Source organism: Stenella coeruleoalba (genome assembly GCF_951394435.1).
Source record: "Stenella coeruleoalba genome assembly, chromosome: 10".
NCBI classification, from domain to species: domain Eukaryota; kingdom Metazoa; phylum Chordata; class Mammalia; order Artiodactyla; family Delphinidae; genus Stenella; species Stenella coeruleoalba.
The window spans coordinates 101,209,357-101,234,476 of record NC_137156.1 but is presented as its reverse complement, the minus strand read 5'-3'; the positions used below and the strand labels follow the sequence as shown (position 1 = coordinate 101,234,476).

At 46.1% G+C, this 25,120-nt stretch overlaps 1 protein-coding gene across 1 annotated transcript in view; it reads left to right on the top strand.

The window, feature by feature from the left end:
• Positions 1-11,981, top strand: part of LOC307192980 (uncharacterized protein C3orf20) — a 60,515-nt gene extending 48,534 nt beyond the window's left edge. The window contains 1 exon segment of the mRNA XM_079934353.1: positions 11,884-11,981. Coding sequence (XP_079790479.1) covers positions 11,884-11,951 — 68 coding nt within the window. The 3' untranslated portion in view covers positions 11,952-11,981.
• The last annotated feature ends 13,139 nt before the right edge of the window (positions 11,982-25,120 follow it).

Sequence of the window (25,120 nt, the reverse complement as noted above, 5' to 3'; positions counted from 1 at the left end):
GTTATTTTCAGATTGATGTATGGCTTCAGTGCAGTCCCAATCTAAACTTCAGTAGGCTCTTTTAGTAGAAATTGACTAGCTGATTAGAAAATTTATATGGAAATGCAAAAGACCTAGAATAGCCAAAATTTTTTGAAAAATAGCAAAATTGGAGAACTTTACTTGATTTCAAGATTTTCTATAAATTTACAGTAATTAAGACTAGTTTATTATCAGCAGAAAGACAGACATATAGATAACTGGAACGGAATAGAGTCCAGGATCAGAATCATGTGCATATAGTCAGTTGATGTTCAACAAAAGACAGGGTAATTCAATTTGGAGGGGTAGTCATTTCAACAAATGGTGCTGGAACAACTGAATATCCATATGGGGAAAACATAGAATTGATCTTTGCAGCAACAATAATTAATTAACAATAATTAATTCAAAATGGAGCATAGATGTTAACTTAAACACTTCTAGAAGAAAACATAGGAGAGGAAATATTTGTGATTTTTGAGGCAGACACAGATTTCCTATAACAATAAGAAATAATGAAAATAAAAATAGAAGAAAAAATAATGGACTGTACTTCACCTAATTTAAAAACTTCTGTTCTTTGGGGGGGAAAAAACTTTAAGAAAAAACACATAAACTTGTAGAAAAATATATAAATTTCTAGAATAACTAAAGAACTCTTACAACTCAAGAAGAAGAAGACAAACAACCCTATTTTTTTTAATGGACAAAATATTTAAATAGATATTTTACAAAATAAGATATATAGATGGTAAAAAAAGCACATGAAAAGATGCCTAATATCATTAGTCTTTAAGGAAATGCAAATAAAACCCACAAATGAGATACTACTAGACACCTCCTAGAATGACCAAAAAAAATTTTTAACTGAAAATACCAGGTACTGACAAGTATATGGAGCAACCAGAGCTGTCATACTGGGTGGGCCAAAAGGTTCGTTCGTTTTTTTTCCTGTAAGATGGCTCTAGTAGCACTTAGTTGTCCTTAACTTCATTCAAAACAATTTTGTTAGATTGTATGTGACAGCCATGATTGTATGTGACAGCATTTACAAAAAGACATCAAAATTGGTGAATTTTTTATTTTATGCACATAATGTAACTTATGCCTCATTTGCTACTGAGAATCTTTCTTTTAGTTAAGCACCAATCTGGCAGTACCATATGAAGCTTTGGTAGGAAGTGGACAGAGAGGGAGGGCGGCATACAGTGAAAAGAGTGAATGAAAAAGGAAAAGGAAAGAGTTAGAGGAAAAGTTGTAGTCATTATTGGCATTTAGAGACTTACTGCAGGCCCCTCAAAAAACAAATTGGTGAATTTTTGTGTAGCCATTTTAATATTGAAGATGGGGGGAAAAAAGCAACATTTTCGGCATATTATACTTCATTATTTCAAGAAAGGTAAAAACGCAACTGAAACACGTGAAAAGATTTGTACAGTGTATGGAGAAGGTGCTGTGACTGATCGAACGTGTCAAAAATGGTTTGCGAAGTTGCCTGCTGGAGATTTCTCGCTGGACTTTGCTCCACGGTCGGGTAGACCTGTTGAAGTTGATAGCGATCAAATCGAAACAATAATTGAGAACAATTAACGTTATACCATGCAGGAGATAGCTGACATACTCAAAATATCCAAATCAAGCAATGAAAATCATTTGCACCAGCCTGGTTATGTGAATCGCTTTGATGTTTGTGTTCCACATAAGTTAAGCAAAAAAACCTTCTTGATGGTATTTCCACATGCGATTCCCTACTGAAACATAATGAAAACGTTCCGTTTTTAAAACAAATTGTGACAGATGATGAAAAGTGGATACTGTACAACAATGTAGAATGGTAGAGATCATGGGGCAAGCAAAACGAACCACCACCAACCACACCAAAGGCTGGTCTTCATCCAAAGAAGGTGATGTTGTGTATATGGTGGGATTGGAAGGGAGTCCTCTATTATGAGCTCCTTCCGGAAAACGAAACGATTAATTCCACAAGTACTGCTCCCAATTAGACCAACTGAAAGCAGCACTCGATGAAAAGCGTCCAGAATTAGTCAACAGAAAATGCATAATCTTCCATCAGGATAACGCAAGACTGCATGTTTCTTTGATGACCAGGTGAAAACTGTTAAAGCTTGGCTGGGAAGTTCTGATTCATCCGCCGTATTCACCAGACATTGCACCTTCGGATTTCCATTTATTTCAGTCTTTACAAAATTCTTTTAATGGAAAAAGTTTCAATTCCCTGGAAGACTGTAAAAGGCACTTGGAACAGTTCTTTGCTCAAAAAGATAAAAAGTTTTGGGAAGATGAAATTATGAAGTTGCCTGAAAAATGGCAGAAGGTAGTGGAACAAAAGTATGAATACGTTGTTCAGTAAAGTTCTTGGTGAAAATGAAAAATGTCTTTTATTTTTACTTAAAAAAACAAAGGCACTTTTTGGCCCACTCAATACATTGCTCGTGGGATTGTCAAATGGTACAAGAACTTTGGGAGTCACTTTATTGAAAAGATTTCTCATAAAGTCACACTTTTTTTTTTTAACATCCCTATTGGAGTATAATTGCTTTACAATGGTTTGTTAGTTTCTGCTTTATAACAAAGTGGATCAGATATACATATACATATGTTCCCATACCTCTTCCCTCTTGCGTCTCCCTCCCTCCCACCCTCCCTATCCCACCCCTCTAGGTGGTCACAAACCACCTAGGTGATCTCCCTGTGCTATGCGGCTGCTTCCCACTAGCTATCTATTTTACGTTTGGTAGTGTATATATGTCCATGCCACTCTCTCACTTTGTCACAGCTTACCCTTCCCCCTCCCCATATCCTCAAGTCCATGCTCTAGTAGGTCTGTGTCTTTATTCTCGTCTTACCCCTACGTTCTTCATGACCTTTTTTTTTCCTTAGATTCCATATATATATGTGTGTTAACATACGGTATTTGTTTCTCTCTTTCTGACTTACTTCACTCTGTATGACAGACTCTAGGTCCATCCACCTCACTACAAATAACTCAATTTCATTTCTTTTTATGGCTGAGTAATATTCCATGAATGGATAAAGAAGATGTGGCACATATAAGTCACACTTTTTATATGACCAGAGGAAGGAGCCAGGTTGAGGAGTGGGCTGCAGACCCCAATCTGTGAGGAGTGGCTGGAGGGCCTGGGATGGTTCATCCTGAACCCAAAGCCTCAAGGAAGCTCATCACTGTCTCCATCTCAGCAGGGCTGTCCCAGGGCCTGAGACCGTAAAAGAGAAGTCAGACAGTTTTCAGCACCTTTCCATTGAAATAAGGTGGTGTTTCTTAGGCTGAAACCCAAAAACATAGTGAGAAATCTGCCTCTTTGTCCAAAGACCAATGGGAGCAGAGGTAGAGCCAGCAAGGTGTCCACTCCTCAAGATATAAACATCCACTGAGAGCAATTCTGGTTCTTGTCAACATGGCAAACTGGCATGGACTGCTGGCTGCTTCCCTGCAAATCAACCCCAGAGAAACTGTGGAAGCAAAAGAAAAGCATGGATACCAAGACCTAAATCCTTTGAGAAAACCCCAGAAGGCTAAACATGTTTTGCAGTGGTTTATGTGGGTAATGTGGGTGGCTGCAGCCTGAGGAGGACAGGAGGTGGAGGTGGCAATGGAAGATAGTGTGGAATCCTTTCAGCTCTGTCCTGCGTCTCCTCAACATAGCTTTGGGACAGTCTTCACCTGCTTCTTCACTGTAGCAACAACAGCAATAGGCCAGGCCACTAGTACAGGTGCAGGTGGTGATATTGAAGGAGTGTAAAGGCCTTGTCCGTTAGGATGTTGATGAAAGCTGGTGCTAACTGGCCAGGTGTCAGATGCTGACTGACCAGGTACCTTTGGTCATTCATGCCTTCTCCCGTTCCCCTCTAGACTTCAGGGGCTTCTGGTTACAAGGCAAGGAAAAGCCCCCTTAGATGGTGCTGCTTCCCCCAGGGGTTTTTAAGGTCATAACTTATCCAGAGGATTTGCCTGGTGGGGCAACAGCAAATCTGAGTATTGAAGTTCTGTGGCATGTGTGGCTCATCCCTCTACAACTCTGACGTAATGGGACCTGTCCTTTTATACTTCCCAAAACACATAATCAGAGTAGCTGACATGATCGAGGAAATTTGAGCTCAAAGGCCAAGATAACTAAATACATAAAAAGAATCATTTACTGCAAAAGAAGATGAGAAACTGGACAAGAAATACCATTTGAAGCAGGACTGTTGGTAAGACCAGAAAAAAGTAAGCACAGTCAGTATACCTAAGTACATAGGGAAATGTATTAGCAATATGAAATAAGTAAAAGAAATCACACAAAAAAAGTGTAAATTCTAAGTTTAAAAAGTATGATAGTTTGGGCTTCCCTGGTGGCGCAGTGGTTGAGAGTCTGCCTGCCGGTGCAGGGGACATGGATTCATGCCCCGGTCCAGGAAGATCCCACATGCCGTGGAGCGGCTGGGCCCGTGAGCCATGGCCGCTGAGCCTGCGCGTCTGGAGCCTGTGCTCCGCAACGGGAGAGGCCACAACAGTGAGAGGCTCGCGTACCGCAAAAAAAAAAAAAAAAAAAAGTATGATAGTTAAAATAAAGAACATGTATAAGATAAATGGTGAAGAACCAATTAACAGGTTGGAAGATCAAACTGAGGAACTCTCCAAGAAAGCATCAGGAAAGGCTGATGATATATATATATATATAAAACCCTTCGAAACGATGTGGAGGATAAAAGTGCCAAAACCCAGATTATAAGAGAAAGTAACATGAGAAAACCATAATTCAAAAAGAGTCACGTACCACAATGAAATGTTCATTGCAGCTCTATTTACAATAGCCAGGACATGGAAGCAACCTAAGTGTCCATCAACAGATGAATGGATAAAGAAGATGTGGCACATATATACAATGGAATATTACTCAGCCATAAAAAGGAACAAAACTGAGTGAGGTGGATGGACCTAGAGACCGTCATACAGAGTGAAGTGAGTCAGAAAGAGAAAAACAAATACCATATGCTAACACATATATATGGTATCTAAAAAAAAAAAAGTCATGAAGAACCTAGGGGCAAGATGGGAATAAAGATGCAGACCTACTAGAGAATGGACTTGAGGATACAGGGAGCGGGAAGGGTAAGCTGTGACAAAATGAGAGAGTGGCATGGACATATATACACTACCAAACATAAAATAGAGAGCTAGTGGGAAGCAGCTACATAGCACAGGGAGATCAGCTCAGTGCTTTGTGACCACCTAGAGGGGTGGGATAGGGAGGGTGGGAGGGAGGGAGATGCAAGAGGGAAGAGATATGGGAACATATGTATATGAATAACTGATTCACTTTGTTAGAAAGCAGAAACTAGCACACCATTGTAAAGCAATTATACTCCAATAAAGATGTTAAAAAATAAGAGAAAATAACAGAAAATAAAAGTTGAGAGGAGGGACTGTTTGAAGAAATAATGAAGATTAATATACCATCTTTAAGAAAAATGAAAGACTTTAGAATGAAAGGAATAAGAGTACCAAATGGAAGAGATGAGGAAAATCCCAGACAGAAACATATCAGAGTGAAATTTGAGAAAATAAAATTCTAAAAGAAACCAGGTAGAGAAGGAAGACCACCTACAAAGGAGTAAGGATCAGACTGACATCAGATTTTTCACAGCAACACGAGATGCAAGAAGAATGAAGTGATATTTTTTAAAGACTTGAAGGTAAAGTACTTAAGGGTAAGAGTAGATGAACTAAAGGGACATGCTCATGTGACAAAATATTTAGCTGTTTAGGAGGTAGAGTAGGTAAGTATACTGATAAGGTAAGAATTAATAGGAGACACAAATGGAAGGAGGCCGAGTAGGAAGAACCATGAATCTGTCTCCCCACCTGGACCACAATTGCCCTGGACCTGATGGCTTCAGTGGTGAATTCTGTCACACATTTAAAGAATCAATAGTTCTCAAACTTTCCCCAAAATCTGAAAAGGGAACACTTTCTGACTCATTCTATAAGGCCAGCATTACCCTAATACCAAAGCCAGACAAAGAAATGACAAGAAAAAAAATCCTTATGAACATCAATGCAAATCCTCAACAAAACACTAGCAACAAAAAGTTTAGCAGCATAGCAAAAGGATTATACACCATGACACCAAATGGGATTTATTCCTGGAATGCAAGGATGGTTTGACATATAAAACTCAATCAATGTAATACACCACATTAACAGAATGAAGGAGAGGGAAACCCACATGATCATCTCAATTGATGCAGAGAAAACATTTGTCAAAATTCAACACCCTTTCATGATAAAAACACTCAGCAAGGGCTTCCCTGGTGGCGCAGTGGTTGAGAGTCCGCCTGCTGATGCAGGGGACACGGGTTTGTGCCCCAGTCCGGGAAGATCCCACATGCCGCGGAGCGGCTGGGCCTGTGAGCCATGGCCGCTGAGCCTGCGCATCCGGAGCCTGTGCTCCGCAACGGGAGAGGCCACAACAGTGAGAGGCCCGCGTACTGCAAAAAAAAAAAACAAAAAAAAACACTCAGCAAACTAAGAATAGAAGGAGACTACCTCCACATAATGAAAGTCATATGTACAGAAAACATATTCAATAGTGAAAGATTGATAGCTTTTCCTCTAAGGTCAGGAACAAGGCAAGGATGTCTGCTCTCACCACTTGTATTCAACATAGTACTAGAAGTTCTAACCAGAGCAATTTGGCAAGAAAAATAAATAAAGAGCATCTAAATTGGAAAAGAAGAGATAAAATGATCTCTGTTCACAAATGATATGATCTTGTATGTAGAAAATCCTAAAGCTTCTACCAGAAAAAAAAACCTTTCAGAACTAATTAATGAATTTATCAAAGGAATGGGATACAGTCAAAATGCAAAAGTGTTGCATTTCTATACACTAACAATGAACAATCTGAAAAGGAAATTATAAAATCAATTCCATTTACAATAGCATTAAAAAGAATAACATGCAGCACTTAGGAATTAACTTAACCAAAGAGGCGAAAGACCTATACAATGAAAACTATAAAGCCTTGCTGAAAGAAACTAAAGACATAAATACATGAAAACACATTCCATGTTCATGGATTGGAAGACTTAATATGTCAGTGCTACCCAAAGTAATGTAAGATTTAGTGCAATTCCTATTACCCCAATGACATTTTTCCAGAAATAGAACAACCCATCCTAAAATTCATATGGAATCTCAAAGGACCCCTGAATATCCAAAACAATCTTGAAAAAGAACAAAACTGGAGGACTCACACTTCATGATTTCAAAACTTACTATAAAACTACAGTCATCAGAACAGTGTGGTACTGGCATAATGATAGACATATAGACCAATGGAATAGAGTAGAAATCCCAGAAGTAAACCCTCACATATATGGTCAAATGATTTTTAATGAGGGTGCGAAGACCATTCAATGGGGAAAGAACAGTCTTTTCAGCAAATGGTGCTGGGAAAACTGGGTATCCACATGCAAAAGAATGAAGTTGGACCATTCCATAACACCATACTAAAAAATTAACTCAAAATGGATCAAGGACCTAAATGTAAGGCCTAAAAAAATAAAACTCTTAGAAGAAAACACAGGACAAAAGCATCATGATATTGGACTTGGCACTGATTTCATAGATACGGCACCAAAGGCACACGTAACAAAAGCAAAAATAGACAAATCGGACTTCATGAAAATTTTTAAAACTTTGTGCATCAAAAGACAGTATTCACAGAGTAAAAAGTCAGTACACAGAATGGGAGAAAATATTTGAAAATCATCTATCCGATAAGGGATTAATATCCAGAATATATAGAGAATATCTAAGAGAACCTCATTCAAAATTGAACCAAGGACCTGAATAGTCATTTTTCCAAAGAAGGCATACAAATGTCCAATAAGCACATGAAAAGATGCTCAACTTACTAATCACTAGGGAAATGCAAATCAAAACTACAACAAGATACCACCTCACACCCAGTAGGAGAGGTCCTATCAAAAAGCCAGAAAACAGCAAGTGTTGGTGAGGATGTGGAAGCATTGAAATCCTTGTTTACTCTTGTTGAGAATGTCAAAGGGTACAGCTGCTATGGGATAGTATAGTGGTGCCTCAAAAAATTAAAAATAGAATTATATATTCCAGCAATTCCACTTCTAGGTACATACCCAACAGAATTGAAAGCAGGGTCTCCAAAAAACACCTGTACACCCATGTTCATAGTAGCATTATTCACAATAGCTGAAATGTGGCAGCAACCCCAGGGCCCATTGACAGGTGATGGATAATCAAAGTTGTGGTCTGTACACATGATGGAATATCATTCAGCCTTAAAAAGGAAGGAAATTCTGCAATATGCTACAGCATGGATGAACCTTGAGGACATTAAGCTGAGTGAAATGAACCAGTCACAAAAACACAAATATTGCATGATTCCGCTTATATGAGGTACTCAGAGAAATCAAAATGGTAGAGACAGAAAGTAGAGTGGTGGTTGCCAGGGGCTGTGGGGAGGGCAATGGAGAGTTAGTGTTTAACGGGGACAGTTTCAGTTTTACAAGGTGAAGAGAGTTATGAGCATGGATGGTGAAAATGGCTGCACAACAATGTGAAAGTATTCAATACCACTGAGCTGTACACTTAAAAATGCCTAGGATGGCAACTTTTATGTGTATTTTACCTCAAAAAATTATTTTTAATCCTGCAGCAAACATTTTTCTTAGTGGAGACACTGTAATGCATTCTCCATAAAGTTAGGAACAAGATAAGGATACTACAGTCAACAGCACTGTATTAGAAATCCTGAACGCTATGTGGAAAGAAAGAGAAATAAGAGTGTCATAGTCAGTTCAGGCTGCTCTTACAAAATACCGCAGAGAGTATGGCTTAAACAACAGACATTTATTTCTCATCCTCTGGAGCCTGGAAGTCCAAGGTCAGGGTGCCAACATGGTTGGGTTCTTAGTGAGGGCCCTCTTCCTGGGCTTGGCCTTACTTGGTGTGTGCGCACAGAGAGAGATCGCTGGTCTCTTCCTCTCACAGGGGCCCCAATCTCCTTAGGGGACTCCACCCTCATGACCCCATCTAAACCTGCTTACCTCTAAAAGGCCCACCTCCAAATACCATTGCATTGTGGGTTAGGGCTCCAGGGTATAAACACAAATGTCCATAGCAAAGAGATACAAGAATGTGAAAGGAAATTATAAAAACATCCATTATTTGCAGGTGATTCAGTCATCTGCATGGAACAACCAACCAAGAATCAATAGACAAATAACAACTAATATGGATTCACCAAGATGCTGGACACAGGAACAACACATAAAGTCAACTTCTCACAGTGAGAAGCAGTGGGCCAGGTTGCACGCACAGCGACGTGGGGGTCATAAACACACAGCTCGAGTGGATGAGAACCAGCATGAGATGCACAGCACAGCGGCATTAATGCCAGGAATAAACTGAGGCAGGAGAAAGACAGAGCAGGGGGTTTACATGAGAGAGGATGGGGCGTCTCTGCTGAGAGCCCAGGAGTTCTCTGGAAGATGCAGGATAAATCCAAGGCTCCCAGTTGCTGAGGCCCCTGACATCCTTCCCCCAGAACCTGAAAGTGTCTCCCCCTTCAAAAAACAAAACCCTGTGCTCCTCCCGTCCAAGCCTTTGGACAGTGGGCAAGCAACTTTGGTCCCTGGGCCTCCACTTCCCCCTCTGTAAAGTGGGGATAATTACAGTAACAACCTTCCAGGTCTGTGGATGGATTCTGTATGATAATGCAGAGGAAAGACTCAGCTCATGCTCAGCAAACGTGAATGAGAATAACTATTTATTAATAACTAGGTGATTGAAGAGCCCCCACCCCATGCCAAGCTCCAGTGCAAGGCCCACTGCTGGCTGTCTCCCAGTCTCCAGCTCCATCAAGGGTTAAGGAGCTTGGCTGGCTGCTGGGGAGCACGAATAAAGCACCAGCCCAGCAGCAGCTCCCTATCTCTGAGCCATCTCCTCCCGCCCCACAGCTCGAGACTGCGGAAATGAAAGCCCCTCTAGGCAGAAGCTCCTTCGCCAGCTGCATCACAATGACATTCCCCACCAGGGAGATGGGGATAGGCGCCCTCCCTGGCTTCCCCAGTTCTGGGGCTACAGGGACGGTGAGCTGCCCCGGAGGGAGCTGTCAGCTCACATGTGGGAGAGAAGTTGGGTCGTTCTGTTCCTGGCCCTGTGGGGTTGGAGGAAAGCGAAGTGGGGAGGCGGGAGCTGGGAGGGGTGCTGACAGGTTGGGGAGGACCCAGTGGGTGCACCCCAGGCACTTGGGGTCTCAGAGAACCAACACATGCTGCCAAGGACCTGCAGGTGAACACCCACTAGTGAGCTGTGAAAGCCATTTAATGAGTGTGTTCTGCATTTTTAAAAAGAGAACTGGAATAGAAAATAGGGTGCATTGCAGATAATAAAGCCACAAGCTTTATTTCAGTCACCTTGAGTGCAGTGGCCAAAAACTGCACTCAAGGTGGGCCTTGGGCCAGAGCCCACTTGCCCGGGCCCGTGACCTCGGATGCATTGTGCCACCTTCCAGGCCTCTGTTTCCTTATCTGTTCGTGGAGAAGAGTAGCACCCACACCTCGGTCATTGTGAGAGACAAAGGAGGGGTTCGGGAGAGCTCAGGGAATGTGGAGCCGCCATGGCTGTTGGCTCTTTTAATCCTCATGTAAAATGTCTTTCTTCCCTGGGAGATGGGTCACAAAAAGCTGAAAGCCACTGGATTTGAAGACTGGGACAGGACCTGTCTACAGCAAGAATTCGGGGTGCAGGGGGGCTGCTCTTAGTAAATCAGAAAAGAGGATCCTGAGGGGAAAAGGAAAAGCCAGAGTCCCCAGAGGCAGGTCCGTGTGTGCACAGCCCTCCACAGCCTACACCTCCCGCCATATGTTGAGGATGACTTTGCCCAATCAGAAGCCCTCACCCTGTGTTTCCTTTGGTCTCCAAATTAATGAACTTCTTGCAGACTCTGCACTGGGAGCCGTCCTCATATGCCCCCGTTAAGACCTGACATTAGGCCCAGGAGGAAGGGGCTCTCATTCTCTCCAATTTTTAAAAAAATAGACTCTGTCTTTTAGAGCAGTTTTAGGTTGACAGCAAAACTGAGCCCAAAGTACAGAGAGTTCCCATTTACTCCCTATTCCCACCCGGTCCCCACCACACACACAAGCACAGCCTTCTTCACCATCAACATCGGCCCCCAGAGTGGTGTATTTGTTACAATTGGTGAACCTACACTTACGCATCTTTATCACCCAAAGCCAGTAGTTTACATTAGGGTTCACTCTCAATGATGCACATTCTGTCGGTTTGGACAAAGATGTAATGATGTGTATCCACCATTATAGTGTCACACAGTGTAGTTTCATTGCCCTAAAAATCCTCTGTGCTCCACCTGTTCATCCCTCCCTCCCCTCAAGCCCTGCTGTCCGGGGGTTTTCCTTTTCCAAAATGTCATATAGTTGGAATCATACAGTTTGTAACATTTTCAGATTGGCTTCTTTCACTTAATAATATGCATTTAAGGTTCCTCCATGGCTTGGTAGCTCATTTCTTTTCTTTTTACTCTTTGTTATGTCAGTGACCCTGCTGTTCAGAGTTTAACTATGGTATTAATGCTATAATGTACTAATGCTTTTTATTTTTTAAATTTATTTTTAAAAAATATTTATTTGGCTGCGTCAGGTCTTAGTTGTGGCATGTGGGATCTTTGTTGCTGTGTGTGGGAGCTTTGCTGTGACATGCAGGATCTTTTACTTGTGGCGTGCAGGATCTTTAGTTGTGTCATGCAAGATTTTTCTTTTTTTTCTTTTTAGTTGCAGTATGCGGGATCTTTAGTTGCGGCATGTGTTCCCTAACCAGGGATCAAACCTTAGCCCTCTGAGTTGGGTGTGTGGAGTCGTAGCCATTGGACCACCAGGTAAGTCCTGTAGCTCATTTCTTTTTAGCACTGAATAATATTCCATTGTCTGGATGGACCACAGTTTATTCATTCACCCAAGAAGGACTTAGTTGCTTCCAAGTTTTGGCAGTTATGAATAAAGCTGCTATAAATATCCATGTGAAGGTTTTCATTTATGTTTTGAAAATATAAGTTTTCAACTCATTTGTGAAAATACCAAGGAGTGTGATTGCTAATTCATATGGTAAAAGTATGTTTAGTTTTGTAAGAAACCACCAAACTATCTTACAAACTGGCTGTACCGTTTTGCATTCCTACCAGCAATGAATGAGTGTTCCTGTTGCTCCATATTCAGTGGAGCATTTGGTCTTGTCAGTGTTCTGCATTTTGGCCATTCTAACAGGCGTGAAGTGTTATCTCATTATTGTTGCTGTTTTTTAATAATTTCCTTCATATAATCATAATCTATTATTTATTTATTTATTTATTTTGGGCTGTGTTGGGTCTTCGTTGCTGCGTGCAGGCTTTCTCTAGTTGCTGCGAGTGGGGGCTACTCTTCGTTGCGGTGTGCGGGCTTCTCATTGTGGTGGCTTCTCTTGTTGCAGAGCACAGGCTTTAGGCTCTTGGGCTTCAGTAGTTGTGCCACACGGGCTCAGTAGTTCTGGCTCATGGGCTCTAGAGCGCAGGCTCAGTAGTTGTGGCACACAGGCTTAGTTGCCCCGCGGCATGTGGGATCTTCTTGGACCAGAACTCAAACCCGTGTCCCCTGCATTGGCAGGAGGATTCTTAACTACTGCGCCACCAGGGAAGTCCCTGTTGTTTTAGTTTACGCTTTCATAATTTCATATAATTTGCATATAATTTTGAGCGTCTTTTCATATGCTTATTTGCCATCTGTATATCATTTTTGGTGAGGTGTCTGTTCAGGTCTTTTGCCTATTTTTTAATCAGGTTGTTCATTTTGTTGTTACATTTTAAGAGTTATTCGTGTATTTTGGATAACAGTCCTTTATGTGTCTTTTGCAAATATTTTCTCCAGTGTGACTTGTCTTTTCATTTCTCTTGACATTGTCTTTTGCAGAGCAGAAGTTTTTAATTTTAATGAAGTCTAGCCTATCAGTTATTTCTTTCATGAATAGTGCCTTTAGTGTTGTATCTAGAAAGGTATCACCATACCCAAGGTCATCTAGATTTTCTCCTGTGTTATCTTCTAGGAGTTGTATAGTTTGCAGTTTACATTAGGTCAGTGATCCATTTTGAGTCAATTTTTATAGAAGGGTGTAAGATCTGTGTATAGATTTTTTTTTTTTTTGCACATAGATGCCCAGTTGTCCCAGCACCATTTGTTGAAAAGACGGTCTTTTCCCCATTGTGCTGCCTTTGCTCTTTTGTCAAAGATCAGTTTATTATATCTTTGTGGGTCTGTTCCTGGGCTCTCTTTTCTGTTCCACCGATCTGTCTGTTCTTTTGCCAGTACCATCCTGTCTTGATTACTGTAGCTTTAGAATAAGTATTGACCTTGGGTAGTATCTCTGACTTTGCTTTTCTATTCTCTTCATTTTTTAGAAGTGGAAATTGAGACACCAAAAAGTCAAGTAACTTGCCCCAAAATGCACAGTAAATGGCAGAGCCAGGATTTGAACTGAAGCCTTTTGACTATAAAGCTTTTGCTTAGGACAGAGATTAAAACACTGGAAATGGGAAAAGAGAGACAGAGGGGAAAAGAAAAAAACAGGGAAGGAGAGGAGAATGTCAGAAAAAATAAAAAACAACAATTTTTCCCACAAATACTAACCTGGGTCTCTCCTCCTCCAAAGCTGGGAAGAACAGTCTGGGGGCAAGGTGGGTGCAGGGAGAGTGTGGATGTGTTTTGAAGATCTGGAAGCCAACAGGATTTCCTAACAGATTGGATTTGGGCTGAGGAGAGAAGAGGGACAGTGGACATGACTCCAGTGTTCCGGAAGGATGGAGATGCTATTGCAGTTGGGGAGGCTGCAAGAGGAGCCTGCCTGGGGGTGGGGATTAGGAACTGGTTAGGTTTGTGTTCATTAGAGACGCCCTGTAGTCACCCAGGTGGAGAGGACTGATGCCACCTCCCCCAGGTTCCCGTGTGGCATGTCACCTGTGCAGGTGAAAGAAGGAGGAAGGAGACCTCTCTGCTCAGGGAGGAGCTTTCGGAGACGTGAGACACTGGAGGTGCAAGCTGTAAAGGAGGTTCCAGAAAGGATCACATACCTTGACAGTTGGGGTATGATCAGATCCTGGGGTTTCCCAGCCTGAGACCCGGGACCCTTCTGCAAGCTGGCCTGGGGGTTGTGTGGGGAGGGAGGTCAGGAGGGGACTCCCCGAGGATGGCTGGGATTCTCACCTCGCTAGTACTTTCAAGGACACTTGTCAGCTGTGTCACCAGTTGTAAGCAATTCATTTTAGGTGGAAGCAGACAGGGCACAGGGTGAGAAAGGTACTCCTTCCATCCTCTTCCTGCCCTCCCGTTACATCAAGGAGAGTCTTGGGTGGGTGCTACGCCATCTTTAAAACCTCTCTGACACTTGCTAATCTCCCTTCTTAACCAAGGGACGGGGTCTGAAGCTCAGGGCCTTTGCAGGCAACAGTGTTTGGCTAGAATTTAGCAATGTCGCTTTACGTTCTGTCTCTCCAGTCTACTGTGACCTTGTACGTATGGCAAATTAAACAGTGATCGAAGTTTCTTTTAAATACATCTAAGTTGAAAATGTGAATGGGTCTAGTAATGGACATTCAATAAATAAACGTGGCAAACATCATTGAGGTGATGTGTAAATACCCAGCAATTGGGAAACGTCTCTTAATTAGTGTGTTTGTAGGGTTGCTGTGAGGTTTGTCATTTTGTTTGGGGCACGTGCTGTGTCTGCCTCTGTCTGTGATATTTGCTCCCTTCTTCCTTCTCATCACCTGGCCGTTTCCTCTAGGAAGTAGGAACAGGTGGGATCCAACCTTTGCTCCCCCCACCGCCAACTTCGCTGGGCTCTGGACCTTCTGAGAGCCTCAGGTCCGTGTCCTGTGGTCCCCAGTCCACTGGGGGGCGTCTCCACATGGCGCGACCTGCCCACACTCACACTGACCTCACTCCTTCCACCCTGGTGCTTAGGGGTCCGGAGCAGCGCTGCGTAGTTGCCCGTCTGCCAGGGCTTCCCGCGTCGAGGCCCCCCTCTGCGGGCCATCTGTCTGCCCTCTGCCGCTCAGCAGCCCTGGGATATGGGGACCGACACTGAGAGGTGACAGGGCTGGTGAGGTCCCCTGGCAGACGGGCAGCTGATCCAGGGTGACACTGATAGTGGTGCCAGGCTGGGCCCCCAGGCCTCAAGAAAGAACCACGTGGGAAGGGCGGGGGAGATGAACGGAGGTGGGGGCCTCAGAACTGTGCCTTTCCCAACCCCGTGGCTACGGGGGTGCCATGCCCCTTCTGCTTGCAACCCCCAGTGGTAAGGGGCTCACTCCTCCTGGCCGCCTGTGCCCTCCCTGCTCCACTCTGCCTGAGACAAAGCTCCTCTTCCTCACCCTGTGAATCCAACACCTGGCGAGGTCTGACGCTGCCCTGTGGACCCCCAGACCTGCCTGCTGCCCTGCTCTGGGATAGCACCTGGGGCCTCTCTGACCTCTACAGAACCAGGAGGCTTTTCTGAACTCCAAGGTCTGTGACTGTAGCTGGAGAAGCTCTAAGGTGGTTTGCAGAATAAAATGAGGACAGGGCTGCGGCCACTTGTCGATGTGTATATTTCAGGCTGGTGGGCTCTGCGTCTACTTAGCCTCCCCCCACTCTGCCCCTACAGCGAGGCCAGCCCGGGGCACTGTTTCCAAGGTCTGGCTCTTTTAAATTTAGCTGCAGGAAAAAGCAGTTTGTGCGGGCCTGGACCACGGAGACAATCAGCAACAGGAAAAAGTCATCCGAGGGGAGTTTTCAGTGAATTATGGAGGCATTGTTCCTGCGCCCAAGGAGCCGGGGCTGCTGGTCCAGCCTCGCTGACCCAGCCCAGGCCTCTGGGGCCAAACACTGCCTGAGCTGCGTCAGGACAACACAATGTAAGAGTCTGAAGGCCAAAAAAAAAAAAAAAGAGCAGAGGAAGAAAAATACTGGAAATTCCCTGTGTCCCAGCGATGGCAGAGCCTTTCTTGAAAATCAACAGCGAGGGAAAGGTTGCTGCCCGCCCAGGCGGGGGGCCTCAGGAACAGGAGGAAGTCACAAGCGATATTTTGAGATATTTTCAGTCTGGTGTGATGCCGGTCAATTTTCCAAAACATGAGGGCCTCATGCTGGGGGGGAGAGTTGAGGTTGGACAGGGGTTGACCGGGGGTGGGGCCAGGCTCAGGATGGGCCAGGACGAGGACATAAACAGAAGCTGACCCAGTTGGAGAGCTCTGGTGTCCCAGCTGGCTGACATGCAGGCCCCTCGAAGCCCTGGGAGACCCAGGGGGTCTCCCATTGATCTAGAGGCCCTTTTGGCTCTCACCTTGATGAGAGGATCACAGATGAATACTGGGATCCCCTACACAGAAAGCCTGATAGGTGGCCAGGCAGATTCCACTTGCTCACCTCTTCCGATGGGGCGCTCACTACCTAATATCAGCCTAACCCACTTCTGCATGGCTCAGCCTGGGAGAAACAATAGCAATGCTTCTGGAGGAGACACAGTGGTGAACAAAATAGACAAAAATGTGTGTGCTCATGGAGCTGACATTCTAGTGAGGAGACATAGACAATATACAAAATTAATAATGTTTATAGCATGTTAGAAATCATAAGCACCATGAGAAGATAAAGCAGGGAAAGGAGCAGGAAGTGCTTGAGATACAATTTGAAAAAATAGGGGGTTAAAGAGAAAATTCCTCTTCACTCTCAGCTGGGACCAGCCCCCACCCTGCCCCTGGGCCCATAGCCCATCTGCTCCTTGAGTCCTGGGATAGCCTTGCTCTGCTCCAGGCTGAGCAGGGCCAGCTACTCATGGGAAGGGAGCTCCAGCCCCCTCCTCCCCCCTCTGCAGCGGGTCAGAGCTGAATGCCTTCCCCAGAAGTGGGAACAGCACTTTAAATCCCTTCCCTCTATGAATGCACCTCTGTCCCAATTTAGCTGTTTTAGAAGCTGTCCCCCGTTACCTCCCCCTGAGCCCCCCGACTTCTGACGCCGTGAGCGGCCAAGAAGCCGTGCCTCCTCTGTCCAAGGTGCTGTGCGTGTGCCCACCCAAGATGAAGGATTTGCATTTATTCCTCTTGCTTCCTCTTGTGGAATTCTTTTTGGCACAGAGGTGGACCACTTATGAGGCAAAGAGTTAATAGTAACATACAAAGAGTGCCTAAAAATACACAACAAAAATAGAGGAAGGAATACAGGCAAAGACTCTGACCAGGCAATTCGCTCCAGAAATGCAAATGGCCAATAAATAAATGAATGCAGAGCCGCTCCGCGCTCAGGCAGTGGTGGAGACACAAACAAAAAGAACAGTGAGATGCCATTTCTCTCCCATCAGACTGGAAAACAATATTAAATATTGATAACATCCAGTGCCAGCAAGGAGGGGGGCAGTCAAGCAGTTTTGACACTGCTGGTGGGAGTGTGAGTTGCCACAGTCTTTTGGGACAGTAATCTGCAGTTTCTATTAAACTTTAAAATGTGTGTGCCCTTTGATCCAGCAAAACCATACAGACACATAGGTGATAGGTACAAGGGTATTTGTTCGAAAAAAGGCACGTACTAAGTGTTGATCAATAGGGCAATGCTTGAATGAATCCTGGGACATTCATTCTATAAAATATTTGGCAGCCATATGTATGGACCTGGAACCGTGTTTGTGTATATTACTGGACAAAAAACAAGTTGCAAAGTCAGGTACATGGTGTGATCTATTTTTGTAAACATGTTTTGAAAGAGCAAAGAGTAAAATGGAAAGAACTATTCACCAAACTGCTAACATTGTTTACCCCAGGGCAAGAGGATCGTTAAGGGCAAGATTGTTATATTTTTATGTCACTTCTGTATTGTTTGACTTTCACAGTCAGTTTTTATAGCCCCAATAATTTAAGTAGTAAATACTTTTTCTTAAAAGCCATTTTGAGAGGTTCTTATGAAGGTCTGCCCATAAGAGGAGGTCATCGTCTCTCTGCCGAGCTGGGAGTCTGGCAGACCCTCCAAGGAGTATTCCGGTGTCCACGCCTCACCTCACATGAGCAGGCATCCCGCTGCTCACTGAGCCTTGTGGGTTCTCCCTGCCTCAGTTTCCCATATCTGCCTCTTCCGTGCCTCATGCTACCTTCCCTATTCTGTGAATAGTGCTGGTTCCAGAAACTGTGTCGAAGGGACTGGGCTGGGTTTCCTGATCCTGGTTAAAGATTTGGGAGACCAGGACAACAACTAGTTTCCACCTTGCATGCCAGCTCTGAGCAGTGGCAGAGGCTGCTATGCAGAAAGGGATTCTGAGGCCGTTTCTAGGCTCCACTGGCAAGGGTGCTGTGATTGATTAGCAATGTCTGCTCTTGTCAGGGGACTGGTCAATGGAAGCACCAAAGTCACTGATGGTCCATGCTTGGTCTAGGCCAGTGATTCCCAGCCTGAAACATGAACAGGAATCACAAGGGATCTCGTTAACACGCAGATTCAGGTCCAACAGGTCTGGGGCAGGATCCAAGAGTCTGCATTTCTAGCAAGCCCCCAGGAGATTCGGGGCTGCTGGTCCGAGGACCGCCCTTTGGGGAGTGTAGGTCAAGGATCTTTGCAATCTCCATTCACAGCTACCTGATCTTCTCCCCCAAGTTTTCACACATTTGCAAACAGAAGTGATCAAACCCACCCCCACTGTCCAGCACTTTATTTATTATTTATTTATTTATTTATTTATTTATTTTTGGCTGTGTTGGGTCTTCGTTTCTGTGCGAGGGCTTTCTCTAGTTGCGGCAAGCGGGGGCCACTCTTCATCGCGGTGTGCGGGCCTCTCTTTGTCGTGGCCTCTCTTGTTGCAGTGCACAGGCTCCAGACGCGTAGGCTCAGTAATTGCGGCTCACGGGCCTAGTTGCTCCGCGGCATGTGGGATCTTCCCAGACCAGATCTCGAAGCCGTGTCCCCTGTATTAGCAGGCAGATTCCCAACTACTGCGCCACCAGGGAAGCCCTGTCCAGCACTTTTTATATCCATCACATCTCTGATTCTTGGAACAGCCCAGGTTATTATTATCTTCCTTGACGGACGAGGAACAGGAGGCCCGGGAGGGGAAAGAAGTCACCCATGGTCCCCCAGCCACTGGTGGCAGATTGATCGCCCACCTCCCTCACCCCCAGCCATCTCCTTTCTGGAGCCAGAAACCACCCAGAAAGACCCTGCTGCTCCCTGAAAGCCCTGTGTTCCGTGCCATAAATAAGTCCCCGGCTGCACCCAGGTCCCTCCCCTTCCCTGGGCAATGTTTCACAGCAGGCTGGGGCTGGATGGGAGGCTTGCCGACAGCATGAGTTATGGGCTCCGGGAAGCCCATTCGTCACTGAAGGGAGAGAAGTTAACTCGAGCTTATTAAGTCTACAAGTTTATTATTCACATTGATCACCCAGCAGACAGCACTTGCCACCCCACCCTGGAACCGCAGTGCATTCTGATCACAGGATGGTGTTGTGGCTAGGGAGACTCCCGAGTCCCCAGGAAATGCAGGTGGAGCACAGCCACCTCCGCTGCCCCTTCTAAGAGGCAAGGAGGGTTTCTCATCAGTGGCTTGTCACTCGTCTGCTCCCCACACATCTGCCAGCCCGTGTTTTGGGCCAGGCTCTGAGCCGGGAGCTGGGACGCCAGGGATGCACAATCTGACCCCGTCTCCACCATCACGGCAAAGGAGGCAAAGGAGGTGGGACAACCTGGTGGTTGGGAGCCCAGCCTTGTGGTCTGCCCGGTTTGATCTCCAGTTCTGCCACTCAGCAGCAGGTGACCTTTCATTTAAGTCCTGTGACTTTTCAGAGACTCCATTTGTCATCTGTAAAGTGAGGACATGCTCATTCATTAGACTAATATTTATTGAGTCCCTACAGAAGCGAAAGACTTGCTGCCCTCAGAGAATTTGTGTTTGGAGATGGAGACAGGCATAAAGCAATTGAGGAACATAAATAGAGTCATTTCAGATAGTGGTGAGTGCCAGGAAGAAAATAACCTGGATCGCCCGGTGGAGAGTCACTAGCAGCGTTGAGGGGATATGGGTGGGGTGCCCTGGCCTCTCCAAGAAGGTGGCGTTTGAGCTGAGACCTGAATGACGGGCAGGAGGCAGCCAGGGAGAGAGCTGGGCCAAGGGAGAGGGAGAAAACTGCAAAGACACTAGCCGTGCTCGGGCAAAGATGTGCACGGGGACAAGAGAAGAGGCCGGGGTACCTGGGAGTTCAGTGAGACGGTGGGGAGGAGAGAGACGGGGGCCAGCAGCTGATGTAAGGACTTCAGATTTCATTCCACTGGCTGGTTTTAGGTTAAAAGAGTTGTTAGGGATATACCCATACTTGACCTCCCTCCATGGCTGTTATGAAGTCCAGTGGACACTGGGTGCCACGGTCTGATCCCTGTTTCAGGACAGTGCCCCCTGTCCCTCAGCTGCAGTGATAATGGCTCCTAATGGCTGACAGCTGCTGCCCCTCTCCTGGGCATTGCCCTTGGCTGCCACCCTTCTCCAGGGCCCCCTCCCCTCAAGGTGGGGCTAACTCTGTGGTGCTCTTGGCACTCCAGAGCTGCGCCGAGGCCAGTCTCCAGCCAGGGCCACAGCCTCGCTTGGCGTTTTGCCTTTGCCCTCCCTGTATCCCTCACTCCTGCTGAGAGCACTTCTTCAATAATTCACATACACCTGGATCCCTGACTTGGGCTCTGCTTCTAGGGGCCCCAACCTAAGACACGAGGATAGATCCAGCAGTGACTGTAAAGGCTGGACCCAAGGCCTGCCATGCGGTGGTAACTCAGGGTGAGCACCTTGTCTGGTTTCACCAAGTCATCCATGGTTTTAGCACTGAAAGTCCTGCCTTCCAGGAAACTCCTTGGTCCTGGGCAAACCAGGATGGTTGGTGGCTGGTAACTGCTTGATAAGGTTCATTCATCCATTCAGCAAATACCACTTGCTGTGAGCGTGTGCCTGGTTCTGTCAGTGGAGCCATGGCAAGGTCCAGCCTCACGGAGCTCACGGTCCAGCTGCAGGAGGCTGGCAACATCATCAGAGGCTTACTCAGGCCTGCAGGTCAGGAGATCAGTCCTTAAAGGGGGAGGAGTTGCCACCCAATGAATGGGGAGGGGTGTTCAGGAGAGCACCCACCTCGGGGAGCTGATGGTCAGGAAAGCCCAGAGCTTCAGATCTCCAAATGCAGAGAGAGGCCACGAGAAGCAGGTTCTGGGGTGCCACCAGCCATGCCCTCAGCTGCTCCAGGAAACAGGAAAGCCCAGAATGCCTGCAAATCAAAAACTTCTTTGGGGAGAGCCCTCTGGGGCCACTGAGGCTCCTGGGCCATCAGTCAAGGCAGTTAAGACAGGACTGGGAACCTCCCGTGAGCCCCACGATAGCCCAGACAAGTGGACCTAGTATCTCCATTTTACGGACAGGGAAACCGAGGCTTAAAGAGGAGTCATCACTTGCCCAAAGTCACCCAGCCAGTGAGTGGTGCAGCCTGGGAGGGGTCCCAGGGCTCTCAGCCTCCACAGCCACTAGGCCACCTCATTAATTCCAGAAGACGAGGAAGGCATTACAGCCTACATTTGATTCATCCCTTTCAACACTCCCCTTTCATCCACTCTCTGATTCTAGGGGGAAGTGGATGAAAGTGCAGGTCCCAGAGCCAGCCTTTCTGGGTCCAGACTCCAGCCCCATCATCCCTCTCTGCGCCACAAGGGCCTTGTCTCTCAAAGACGGGATCACAAGAGCACCTCCCTCCAAGGCTTGTTGTGAAGATTAAACGAGTTAATATATGGACAGCACTTAGAGCAGAGACTGGCACACTGTCTCAGCTATTATTGCTATTTTTATTACCATGATTTAGTACAAGCAAGTCATAAAAATAAAACATTGGAAACAACCTAAATGTTCAGTAGTAGAGGAGTTATTAAGCAAACCATGATTATCTATTTCAGTGGACACAACATTGATTAAGACAGGTGGCCTTGGCACAGAAATAGACAACTAGACTAAGAGAACAGAATAGAAAGTCCAGAACTAGACCAACATGGGTGGCATCACCAGATTTATGACAACGGAGACACTGCAGTGGAGTGGAATAAGGATGATGAATTTTAAATAAATGCTGCTGGATTGGTTGAATATGCACATGAGGGAGAAAAGATCCTTGACCCCTACCTCACACCATACGCCCATATCTGCTTCAGTGAACTCCAGGCAGCCATCATCTTGACCAGAACATTGGATCTGTGTAAGTTTCCCTAGTCCTGCACTTTGAAGAAGGTAACCTTATGAGAAAATGTGAGAACTTGGAATAATAAAGCCACTTCAAGAGCATGCACAGACACTGATGAGGAAGGCAAGGTGAATTTCGGTGGCATCAGTGGCTTCATGTGAATGAAAATTTTGGTTGTGATGGTTGTCCTTTCAGTAAAGTGACAGACAGTCCTTTATTTTGAAGTTTTCTCACAAAATTCACCCAGTCCAAGGTAATCACAGGAGTAGGAAGATGAAATTTAGGCAACAAGTAGTCAATAAGAAAGTTCCGATTTCCTTTGGAGAAAAAGGAAAACATGTTTTGTTGTCCCCCGACAGCGAGATGGAAAAAAAATAAAATAACCAAGGGAAAAGTCACCCCACGCTTTCCTTGTGGCCGTGGGCCCCCACCACCGTTGGCGCCGCGAGGAAGTCGAAGGTTGAGTGAGCAAAACATGTTTTCCTTCGGCAGGACGTCTGTAGGAACTGTTGGAATCAATTATTGGGAAACACAAAAATAAAATAAACTTCAGCCTGTGGTAAACATTACCCCTTCTTTCAGGGATCAGGAAAACAAAGGTCAGGATTGGGGTCAACATGGAACAGTGGGCCAGCACGCCAAGCAGGAAGCCACGACCTGGGCTTTGGTGAGGCCTGGCAAGGCGGGAGCCTTCCTGAGCCTCAGTTTACCCAGCTGCAAATTCATGATCAGGTGTCCATCTCACAGAGCTGGGAGAACTCACTGCTCAATGAATGTGTACTTGGCTCCTACTCTGTGCCAGGCTGTGGGCTGGGCACTCGGAGGTGCTGTTTTTGCAGTGCTGGTGTGCACAGGGCCAGCTTCACGAGTGTGTGGCCATCACAGCCACATGGGGACCCACACTCAGGAGGGCCCCGTGCTTGGTTTAAACCCCCATGTTCTACTGTCACCATTTGGAATTCTTAATTTTTAGACGAGAGGCACTGCATTTTCGCTTTGCACTTGGCCCCACAATTGCACGGCCGGTCCTAGCTGTGATGCTTTTCGCGTGCTCCCTGAGTGTGTCTGACCCCCCAGGTTCCCTCCAAGGCTTGGCACAAAAAGGGTGCCCATAAATGGGGTTGAAATGAATGTCAGAGGAAAGGCCGGGGGTTATAAATACTGCTCTACCACCCGCCCCACATGTGCCCTGGTCACAGGGAACCCCTCAAACCCTCATCAGTGCTGCGACTGCCACTGTTTGGGGGGAAATCATCTCCATTTTGGTTGGGGAGATCCTGAGTTAAGTGCAATGGGAAAAGCACCAGCCGTGTGGTTACGACAGACCTGGGATCACAACCGTCTGCTGCTCGATGCCTATGTATTCCCAGGCAAATTTCTGGGCCTCAGTTTCCTCATCTGTAAAATGAGTATAATCATACCTGCCACACAGAGTGCCTGTGGTGATTAAACATAACATGTCAAGCACCACAGCTCCACCAGTTTGAGGAGGCACCGAGCCCACATCTATGTAGGCAGGAGTGTCTGCAACCTGAGGGAGGCAAATCATCCTCGGACTTTAAGAGTTTGAGTGGACCCCAGAGCAAAGTCTGGATGCTGCTGCCTGTTCATTAGTAAAGTGTGAACAAATTTTATTTATAGTTAAACATTAAACTGTCAAGTCAGTGAGGTTAGACCTTCACAAACAATAAAAGACATCAAATTCTAACTGATGGCCTGCTTTGTGCCAGATACTTCTTCACTAGTAATACTTAGGAATAATATCTAACATTCTGAGCGCATGTTACATAACAGACACCGGGCTAAGCACTGCAGGGTCATCATCTTACTTCATCTCCCCTAGTGGGCACGTGCAGTAGCTGCTAGAAATGCCCCATCTTATAAATGAGGGGGATACCCAGCGGGACAAGGACTTGCCAGGAGCTCAGGGCTGAGAGACGGGGCGGGGGTTGGGGCTCAAACCCCAGTGTGTGGTCCACACCTTCGTCCCCAGCTCTGAGCTGTCAGGCTCTGTCCCCAGTTCACACTGTGAGATCATCAGAATTTGTCAGACCATGTGCTGAAGGTCCCCTCCCTCACACGCTGTCCCCTCCCTAGGGGCTCCCCTGAGCTGGAGAGGATCAGGCTCCAGCCTGTAGCCCCCCTGCCAGAAGGCAGCTAGGAGGCAGCTCCCGCGGGGTACCATGCGTGCTGACTGCAGCCTCTTCTAGAAGGATGGAGACCCCCAGTTGTGGGGCAGTGCACTGGTGCCCAGGGTGCTGAGTGTTTTCATGGTGTCGGATTCATTTCTCTAAGTGTCTGGATTTCAGGTAGAGGAAGCTCACCCCAGAAGTTGATGGTGTCCATGACAGGCGGTCACATTGCCTCTGGGTCCCTCCGCACGGGTGCACACGCGCTTATTGAGCTAATTAACATGGTCCTTGCAGAGCCGCTCCCCCCACCTCTGCCACCAGCCGGCAGAGGGGCAGAGCTCCATTCCGGAAAATAAATCAGGAGTCAGGCCTGGTGGCTCATCCAAATGCCTGTTTTAAAATCGCCAGCCTTGCTGGTGCATCCTGGAAGGTGACATTGCCACCCGCATTCCGCAAAGATGTCTCACAAGGGGAGGAGAGCCCTGTGAGGACATGAGCTCCCTGTCCCTGGGGTAAGTCAAGAGCAGGTAGGAGGTCAGAGGTCGGAGAATGGAATCGACTGCCTGGCAGGCCTTCCCAGGGCTGCCCCAGCTTGGCAGGGCAGGGTGTGGACATGCTCATGCCCCCTCAGACACTCCTCCA